General features: G+C 44.4%; 1 protein-coding gene across 6 annotated transcripts in view; it reads left to right on the top strand.

Moving 5' to 3' along the window:
- Jazf1 (JAZF zinc finger 1) overlaps positions 1-10751 on the top strand; it is a 303410-nt gene that overhangs the window by 93466 nt on the left and 199193 nt on the right. The window contains exon 1 of one of the 6 annotated variants that reach the window (XM_087659241.1): positions 6550-6690. Coding sequence (XP_087515367.1) covers positions 6663-6690 — 28 coding nt within the window. The 5' untranslated portion in view covers positions 6550-6662. 6 annotated transcript variants of the gene reach the window in all.

Genomic DNA, 10751 nt, shown 5'->3' with positions numbered 1-10751 from the left:
AGTTTAAGGCTAGCCTGGACAGCCACCTCTTAAACTAAAAACAAGACAAAATATTTTTTTAAGTTAAAAGAATTCCAGGACAAAACATAATATATACAACCTTTGGAAAGCACAAGTGGGACCCCTCAGTAAGATGACAAATGCCCTCTGGTCTCCTGTAGCCACAGATGTCTAGTCAGATGACCTTGAATCCTAGTCCCCTGCCTTCATGCCTCAAGTGCTGGTGAGAGCTGTGTCCACCACCCCCAGCTCTACATCTTGACAGAGAAACTTGACAGAGTCCTGCTCCAAGGCCGGCTCTACCATCTCCTGGGCACTGAAGTTATATGGGATCCCCGCTCTCAGAAACTTGAGACGTCTTTCTTTTCTAGCCAGACCATGAGAGGATTGAGACGCTTGACAACTTTAACTGGCCATACTTCTGGAAGTTTATAAGCACAGAGCTCAAGGAAGCCAGGACTCCTGTTGGACTCTGAAGCAGGTGGATGAGAAGCTGTGTTCACACCCCAGACTTAAAGTAGATGCCCGACTGCCACACTTTACTGGATTTACTGGGTACATGAAGAGTTTTTATTTTAAAAGCTGCTCTCAAACACAATGTCTTCTCATCTCAGCCTCCCTGCCTAGCCAGACTCTTAAATCCACCATAGTCTGATAGTTTTAGGATTTCTCCCTCTTCCTCACTCCCTTCTTCCTTTCCAGACTCTATGTTTTCCCTTTCACTTTTATAGAAAATAGAATTTCCCTTCAATGAGCAGTAACAAACCCTTAACAGCAAAAGCATCCTTAGAGCCCCAGCTGGGAGTGCCAGGAGCACTTCTGGAATCTTCTTAAGGCCGCAAAGAGTGTTGCAGCTCATGACTGACAAGTATTCAGACCTCATGACTGATACATATTTAGACCGTTCACAGTGCCAGATGTAGTGATCAAACTACATCCACAACCATTCTCTCTTCATTCAAGAAACATTTTTTTATGTGCTAGACTCAGAGTCAGAAAATGTAAACTTAAGGGCAGTACACATATCCTTAGGTTGACAGTCCATGGCAGAGGGTCCTCAGTGGGTTGGCTGGGATCCAGTATGAAGAGCTGTCACTGAAGAGCTTCAACATGGGCTCAGCTTGCAGGCCTGATACAGCAGTGCCGATGGCTGATGTAATGGCACACCAGTGTATGGCACTGCACTTGTAAAATTGCAAATAAGTAAGCATGCTGCGTGGATAGCTGTATTGCACAGCAAACCTGAGGTGGGTATTTATATGGAAACAGAGCCTGAAGTTTTTATCTATGGCTTAGGATCCCCTAACTTGGGGACTCTGGAACTGACCCAGGGACCCAGATTTATCTTATTCTAAAATGTATAGTGCATTAATCCACTTTGCATCAGTATCTCAAATTAGTCAAATAGTCAAATAGTATTCATTAGTCAAATAGTCATAATTAGTCACTGTTTATAGAGTTATTCTCACTTGATGGGTCTCATGCATATTTGGAAGCTGAGTTATGTACCAGGTGGCCTTAAAAGTTAGAAGTAGGGACGAGTATCAGAAACCTTTGACCCTGAGTGAGAACAAAGCTGAGAGGCATAAGAAACACCAAGGAGAACCTGAGACAGGGCTGTTTTGATCTCTTCCAGAAATGGTCCCAGACAGAGGGGCCAGGAGGAGGGGCAGTACATAAAGTCCTTTAATCTGGGGCCTTGGCACAGTGAGTAAGAAAGAAAGTCTAGAGCCCTCAGCAGCAGGGCCAGGGTCAGGACTGCTAGGACACGTTGGGGTGGTGATCGAATCATCAGTGCTGAGCAGGACCAAACGTTGATGAGAGCTTCTGGTGCTCAGGGAAATCTCTTCTCCAACCCTGCCTCTGAGGACTGATCCCCTGCATCCCAGAGCTTCCTCTGCAGTGGAGCTCAGCTCATGTTAGTGGCCGCCCTCCACTGGCTGCTCACCTCTCAGGGTGGACTCATCATGAGGGCCATTCATGCCACATCTGCCTGGCCCCCAACCTTATCTCCACTGGGTCACATCCCAGCCGGCTGTTTTCCCTATTACTCTGAAGTCAGAGGATATGAAAAACCAAACCAAACCAAACCAAAACTCCTCCCTCGGCTGTCTACTTGTCTCCTCCATGTTTCCTTCCCTCTGCTCTCTCCCTCCCTCCCTTTTGTTCTTGTTTTTTGACATATGAATGTTTTGATTGTATTCATTCTCCATTTTCTGTTGCCATCCTCTAACCTCAAAGTAGTTCCATGGGAATTTTCTTGCCTTTCCTTCTAAATCCATGCATAATAAAATACTACAATACAGTGTCTTGGGGTTTCTACCTGGTCTAAAAGTTAGCTATTCTAGAGTTCAGGCAAATATATGGGTGGCTGTTGGCTCCTATAGTTTGTGAGCAATTACTTTCTTGAATATTAATCTCTAAAATGGGAGAAAGTGGGATTCTCACCAGCACTCCCAGACCTGTTTCTCTTGTCTTACATTTCCACATCTCAAATGTTTTGTCACAGTGCTGGACACTTGTGGAAGGATGGGATTTTTCCCTCCTTAATTTATTCTTTTTTCTGTCCACAAATTGCAGGCACTGGTATAGCATCGTGGGAGACCTAGAACACCTTTTGCATTATATACTTAGAGTCAACTGACCCTCTCCATCCTGACAATGGAAAAAGTGGCTTGCCTGAAACCGAGTTAGTCTCTAAGTTGCTAGTTTGGAGTTTTGAGTAACATTGTAGTTTGCCTACCACAAGAGGGCAGCACAGGCGATTGCAGAGAGCTGCTGGCTGCAGCAAGAATGCTGGCTTGCATGAAGGTCTACGAGCCTGCAAGCCTTGTCACCCAAGCATGCACGGTGGGCGCAGTGGTTCTCTGTGAGGGGTAAAGCAGATGTGGCTATGGCCACCTTATAGATAGATGAAGTGACACTAAAGGCTTGGCGGTGACTGGTCACACAGCCAGCAGATCCCATGCTTGAATGTAAGGCCCAGTAAACAGGTGGGACAGTACCATTTGCACCAGTAACACACATTTAACAAGCTGTGCAAGTGTAGAAAGCCATATGTCCTGTGCCAGCAGTTTTATGTTTTGTTTTCTTTGTTTTTTGTTGTTCTTGGTTGTGTGTGTGTGTGTGTGTGTGTGTGTGTGTGTGTGTGTTGATTTTTTTTTTTTTTGACAAAACATCTTGAGTGACCCCTGTATCCTTCTGTTCCAAAGAGACAAAATAGGATGGGACTTCTGACCTCATGCAAACCACCATGCCTAACCTCACTGCTCTCTCAGTTGTTCGGGCTAGATTCCATGGTGCATCTTAAAAAGCTGAGGCAGAGGATAATGAGTGTCAAAGTGAAAGAGAAAGTGGGACCCAGATCTTTAAATCCCAACAGCCTTGGCCTGGCACCTTGGCAAACTTGGGAACTTCCTGTAGGACACAGGACTCCCGCTCCTTCAGTGATTTCAGAGGACACAGAAGAGAAGAGTAGAGAGAGAAATGATGCTGACAACGACGACCTGAGTCACCCTCTCACCAGCCAGCTGAAGGTCCTCCTAGCTGTCCAGTCTGAGATCCAGGCCATTGGGTGGTCCGCCACACGTGGTGACTCACTGGACAAATCTCAGATTTCTTCCGGGGGGTTCTCCACTTTGTATTAGGTGATTCTATCAGGTAATTAATTCTAAGAGCTTGTATTTATTAGTTGATGGAAAGAACAAGAGAGTTCAAATAGCATTGCCTGGTTAGGCTGGCTACCCAGGATTCATGGCTCTAAATCTGAGACCAGAGTGGGAACAATCAGTATGTGAAAAAATAGGCAGTGTCTAGCTGCCGTTTTAAATCAATAAAATAATTAAAACCTTTATAGTTTGGCGTATTAATGTGTTGCACATCTGCATAGTTCAGTTAATAAGGAAAATACATGAGAAAGATAAAATTCCAAAGCCAAAAGCAGCTAATAGTTAGAAGAAAAAAAAATCCTTGTAGTGAGTAATTGTCCTCGTTCTCTCTGAAGAGACTAAACATTTACTAACCCCCGAGCTGGTGAGGTCCCTGTTGAGCCAGCATTCCCAGGATAAAGTGCCAGCACCAGGGTCTCCATTCATCATTTTCTTAGGTTCTAGTTTAAGTACTGTTGTTGTGTTTAGGGAAAGAACACAAATATTTATTTTAAAAGTTTCTTTAAACAAATTCTTAGTGGAGGGTAGAACTCTCTAATGCACTACAGCTGGACTGCTGGCCTTTAAAAGTGCTTGCCGTCTGCATGCTCAGTCCTCTGCAAGCGCTCATCCACAGATACAGCGCTGACGGCCGGTCCCTAGATGTGGATTTACATCACAGGGCACAGTGTTTACTCTGGGCTGCTGAGACCCACCTAGGGGTCTCATGTACATTTATTAAAAAGTGCTCAGTGCATGTTTACCCAGTACGCTCTTGGAGAAACATTTGTGAAAAGATTCATTAACTTACATATTTCCTTAAATGTTTAAGTGAAAGACAGCAATTGTAGTAAACCAGAGGAAAAGAAGGAACATCATACATTTTGGATACCCCAAATTCTACTTGAATTTTCTTTCATTCTAATGTGGGTGCACAGAGGTGAGAAAGTCGTTGTTTTGACCAGGACTCAGAGTGTACATCTCCCTCAGAGTGTACATCTCAGTCTGATTGTCTGCAGCGTTCTTGGAATTCCATTAGTCTTTCCAGTGAGGCCTGTCATGGGGGAAGAGGCTGTTGGCTTTTTGTCCTCTCCCTTTTCTTGCTGGCTAGCCTGTGCTGAGCCTGGCCTCACCCCAAGTATATGGGTGGTATATGTTTTAAGTTGATATATTAATGTTGAATTTTTATTGTCATGGTTTCTGTTCATACTCCTTTCAAACCTTTCATTTATTTGTTTCTGAACCTTGGCTATCTCATAAAAATGTCACCATTGTGGTTGAACATTAAGCACCTTCCCATTTTTCTCTGGGCCGTTGAAATAAATTTGGACCAGGTGCTCTACTCATAATGGAGCCCCTTGAAGTGCCCTGATAATGAGCCAGGAGCGGAAGCTGTCAGCCTTCAGCTGGCTTGAAGAATGCAATTAGAGCATTTAATACTGCAGAGGGACCCATCCAGTCAAGGCCATTGAACTGGAAACCTAGTCTAGAAACATGCACTGTAGGCACATCAGCTTCTTAGCTGCCCGGAGACTGGGAGGACAACAGACTCAGGGTAAGCCAATGAGAAGAAAATGTTCTGAAGGGGACAGTGTTCTCAACCATTTCTTCTGTTCTGAGGTTGTTAGGACCTTATTTATGACTTATGATCTGATGTCACTGTGATCAAAATTACTAGTGTCAAATTATATTTCAAATCAACTAAGGACACCGAAGGCTCATTTCTAGAACACTACCCTATGAAAATAGGACAATTTTTTTTTTTTTTTTTAGTGTAGAATCGAGTTTATTCAGGGTATGGGGAGGGGAGTCAAGAGGATAGAAGAAGCAGAGAAAGGCACACAGAGAGAGGGGAGGGAGGGGAGAAGAGGGGAGGGGAGGAGAGAAGTAGAGAAATAGAAGCCAGCCATGAGCCTGGGGAGGGGAGGGGGAGGGCGCGAGGACAGAGCAGGAGCAGGAAGACAAGATCAAGAGAGGAGCAAGAGCAAATAGGACAATTTTTAACAGCAAAAATTTAGATTCACTTAAATATCCATTAACATCGAGAGTGTTCAAAGAGTATATTTATTTACTATAGGGAATATTATGTGGCAATTAAAAAGAATATTGTCTAATTGTTTAAGCAGTTTTATATAGTCTTATATTTTGAGGGAAAAACTAACTTCAAAATATGTATTTATACAGAAAATTTATGAAGAGAAAACTGAGAAGAGTGAGAGTAAAGAGGCTGTATTTATTCTATGCAAGTTTTAAAAATTATTTTCTAGTATTTAACTAGTGATTTCAGTATTCTTGGGAGGGATGGCTCTCCACCAGACACATGACTTCCTGTGAGTGAGTAAAGGTTTCACAGCCAGAAGGAGGCAGAGAGGAGTCTTGCCGCTCTGGAGAGTGAGTAGAAAGGACTTTGCTGCATGTGTCTGAGGACACAGGCATGGAGAGGCCCATAGGCTAGTACCCTTCCTCTTCCTGCTGGAGTTTGTGAGAAGGTTCTTCTCTAAAGGAAAGGCATGTTCTATTTCCAGGACCACATCCTTCTTCATCCTTTTGTTCTCTCCAGAAAATGAGGGCATAACTCAGCAACCATTGTTACTTCCGAACACCAGCCTGTTCAAATAGCTTGTTCCATGTAGCATTCATTATTTATTAAGCCATATATCTATTTGTTCTATAAAAATAGGAAGCTTACTTCAAATGACCGTAGAGAGAGATTTCTGTTATCTTCGCCTCTTTTTAGGTTCCTGGATCTTGCTGAGTTTGGACTCCTCTTTGCATGCACTACTGCTTTCCATGCTGCTTTCCACTTGAGCTCCACTCCACAACTCAGGCATTGTCATTGTTCCTCTGACTGCAACAGTTACTAATTTTAGCTATGAGTAAGCCTCCTCCTGTGACCTGCACCAACACTTTCCTTCTGACATGCTCACAGTGAGTTGTCCCTATGCTTACATGAGACAACCCAAATGTCCATGGACAGGAGCAGGAGCGGTGCACGCACAGCTCTGAGATGCTGTCATGATGTGCAGTGACTTTCATAGTGCAGGTTAGTTGTGTGCTGTATAAACCCACACGGGCCCAGCATGCAGGAGAGGGCCTCAGCTCTGCTGCTTCCAACTGCTCGCCGAACTGCTTTCCTTTCTGAGACTACATCAATCTAAAGAGTGTGCTTGGCATTTGAACTCCCATTTTTTATACCATTTCTTTCTAATTGTATTTTTAATTTATTCTTTTGTTTCTTAATCATTGCTTCGTGTAAGTATAAGATTCTCACAGACATTGTCTCTTTTTGCCACAAAGAACAACTCCCAAGTCCAGGGACTTCTATGCAGGCAGGGGTATTTCCTTGAAATTAGTTCTAGAGAACAACTGTTCCCAGACAGGTAGGACAGTGCAGACTGCAGCCACTGAGTAAGGTCGGAGAGCTCCTCCTCCCTCTGATGGGAACATGCTATTGAGTGTGGTTCGTGGAAATGGTCAGTACCTGCTGACTTAGTCCCCTATTTAGTCTGAAGTGAAAAGGGCAAACTGCAGAGATTCTGTTCTGGAGAGTAAGTTTGCTAGCTTGGGTGGTGAGCACTCTGCTGAAGGCAGGCTGGAGAGTGAGCCTGTCTCTGAAGATGCTGCAGTGAGGAAAGAGCAAGCCAGGTCTCAGGCCAGGCTCTAGACCGCCCTGCCCCGCCCTGCCCGCCCTGCCCGCCCCACCCTGCCTTGCTAAGTCCCTGTGACCTCTTGTCATAGATGTTGCCTGTCTCAGGGAATCCTCTGATTGGTGAAATCTAGATGTCAGTAGTGCTCTAATTTGTGTGAGAGCGTAGCTGTACTTTATCTGCTGCTTGTCAGTCACCTATCTGTACACAGAGCCAACAACTAGCTGGGACGAAGGGACCAGGCAAGGGAGGCTGTCTTTGTATTTTCCCTAAATGTCCGTGGTTTTGTGTCATTCACAAAACATAAAAAATTTTAAAAATATGTGTCAAGAATAACATTTGGGTAGTATACATATATATGTATATATGTAATTTAATATAAAAACAATTATGCATTCGTGATAATAAAAATTGAATATATAAAGAATAGTAATTTGTCTCCTGCCCTGCTCCCTTAACTCATTCTAGTTTTGTGATGCTTCTGTTACGCGTTTATACATTTACTTGTAATATGTTAGTTTTGGGGAGGGGGGTGGAAAGGAGCTGAGTTATGAGGGATGTATATATTTTCTTTTTATGTATCTATTTTTTAACCCCTACAGTTGCAGCTTTTTAAATGTTTCCTCCACGTGTGTCTAAGGACACTTGTCTCAGTGACAGTTTGCATTTGACATTTGGCTGGGCTTTTTGATGTGTTTAAAGTGGACTCTCAGATAGTTGGAATCCATACCAAATGTGGCAACAATTATTTCCTGTGAACTTGAGCGCTGTGTGGGCTCCAGCTGCTCCTTGGGTTGCATTAATTATTCCTTAGTCTGCCCTTTCATGGAGTTCAGGGCTCAGAGGGAGCTTGAGCATTGCAGTTGTTTCAAGTCAGCTTTACCCTGGGCCAGCACATCTCCACACTTCAATATCATCACGAAAGGCCGAGCACTTGGGCACAGTCTCTGCTGATACCAGTGGGCAGCCAGGCCTGGGTTTAAAGCCGTTCACCCCACAGTGTGCCCAGTTTATGCAAGCAATGTATGTTTCCTTCATCTGCTCCGAAGTTCTTCCCTTTGGAAGATGTAGAGCAGAAGACATGCTGAATTCAAGAGATTTGCCCCCTGATAGACTCCAGGCATGATGTTTGTGTGAAGTTGCTGTGTCAGGAATTTCTTTTAACGCCTACCATCTTCTGCTTTGTCATTGTAAATTAAGTCGCCTCCTTTTTTATTGTTTGTACTATCCTATTGTTAGTAGTATTCCTATATTTTTGGATATAAGCCCAAGAACAGTGATGCTGAACTGAGCTGAGCTGGGAGTGCATCTCTCTCGCAGTACCTGGCAAAAAAAACAGACCGAAAGCAGCCTTCTGTGTGTGCATGCCTGTTTGTGAGCACAGGTGTGCACTTCTGTGCCACATTTCCTGCTTTTCTGTCAACCAGGCGTATTTTTGTCATCACCTTCTGTAAGTGCTGTCCGTACTGGAAGGTCTGTCCGTGGGTCTGTGGGTGGCACATGGTGAATGAACGGCCACCCTGACATCTTGGCAGATTGAGAGCTGGGTTAAAAATACTTTTATGAAGAGTATTAACTTTTGTATATTAATATATTTATTTTATTTTTTAAAACCCTTTCCAATAGTTGAGTGAGAAAGAAAAGCAAAAGTTCAGTTGTAAAAGTTTGTGAGGAGGATTAAAGATTTTTGAGGTGTAGTCAAGACAGGATTTTCAGAAGAATTTGACTGTAGCCATAAACGGTGTCCACTCAAGGTCTGCCTTTGTGCTGGTATTTAAAACCATAACGGGAGCCTTGATTGCGATTGTGTGTCTTTGCAGTGTGATGGGGCGTCACCCTTCACTGTGCATTGAATGCTCTCTCAGGGACTCCTCAGTCTCTCGTATCCCAACTGCTGGTGCTCAGCACACTGCATTGCATAGCTCAAAGGGAAGAACACCCAAATCCATGCTGGGTGGCTGCGCCCGCCATGCGGGCATGCTGTGTTTATCTTGCTGTTACCTGGCAGCCAGTTCCAGTTAAGATGCCTGCTGGTCATGGCCTCGTTCCCACGAAGATATTCAGAGCTTGCATTCCAGTCGATCGGATTTATGGTGTGTCTGTAGTACACTGGTGCTGGGGCCACAAAGACGAATAAAACCTCTCAGTGTGCCTGCCCTTGAGGCGCTCATGTTTTAATGGGGGATTTTGGAGGACCTTGGCGCTTCAAGACATAGTAAGAACTAAGCCTTGCCCTTATGAAATTGTAGGCTCTGCGGCCAAGTGGTGTGCCGAAAATTTGGTCTGTTCCTGAGACCTTCACACTCTGCTGTGGTCCTCTCTGCTGCTGGAAGGCCAAGGCCTCCTCCTGGCTGACTTCCTGCTGCAAAGCCCTTCGATTCACCCTTGGGACAAGGTGTGGGAGAGGGGAAATCTGCTAAAGTGTAGCAGGAGTTGGAGGATTTTGGAACGTTCTTAAGTGGTAGCCTGCCCAAGAGCCAGATGGTGGGCATAATCACACTGGGGGGTGCAGTGGCTGGGTTGGGGGAATGCTTGCAGAAACATCTGCTTTCTATGGATAGCCCAAATATATCTTCACAAAACATTTGTTAAGCAGCAATTTATAAAATCCTCACCAATATCTAGAAGCTTTTCTTCTTTTCTGTGTAGACAGGAAGCAGTGGCAAGGAGAGCATGGCACATGTGTGTTCTCAACTCCTCCCACACGTATGTTCTCAGCTCCTTCCCAAGTACGGAGAGCATGGCACATGTGTGCTCTCAGCTCCTTTCTAAGTATTCGGCTTTTTTTAGACATAAAAACCAAGTCACTTTCATGACATGTGTGGTGCCTCTAGATGGTACTCTTTCTTTGGGATAGAGGGGTGAAGTCTTAAGTAAGGAAAGGTTAGTCTAAACACAGCATGGAGAGATTACCATAACGATATCAAGCGCAGTTTTAATTGCTTAAAAACAAACAAAGGAAAAGGATCCCAGCTGTTTGTGAGGGAGGCTCCATCCAGGGCAGAACAACAGAAAGCCCCCTTTCCTGCTACAGCCAGGATGCCTCCCCTTCTGTGTGTGGGGGGGTGGGATTACAAAGTGTTCTTTGCAGGAAAAGAAGGGCAGCCAGAGCAGTCCAGAGTGACAGCTAGGAGGAGCCTGGGCTCTGGCCTTATTCCAGGCTCTAGGCCGCTAAGTCAGAGGAATGGAGCTTAGAGGCAGTGAGACAGTTTCTCCCAAGACTAGTGTGTGTGTTGTAATTTGGAAGGACACTTAACTCTATGGTTCAGTGCTGTGAAGTAAGCCCCAAGTGTCCCAGGAAACCTGCCACTTGTCTTATTTCTAAACCTGGTGGGTTGAAGATAAGTTCATTTCTCCTCTGTTGGTGTCAAAGAGATATATAAAATGTAAAACAGGACTGAAAAGGGCAGTGGGATTTAAATTAGAAATTGACTGTAAGCACATGTGCCTCTCAGTC

The sequence above is a fragment of the Rattus norvegicus genome, chromosome 4 (assembly GCF_021556685.1).
Source record: "Rattus norvegicus strain SHRSP/BbbUtx chromosome 4, alternate assembly SHRSP_T2T, whole genome shotgun sequence".
Classification (NCBI taxonomy): Eukaryota; Metazoa; Chordata; class Mammalia; order Rodentia; family Muridae; genus Rattus; species Rattus norvegicus.
This window is presented reverse-complemented; position numbering and strand designations above follow the sequence as displayed.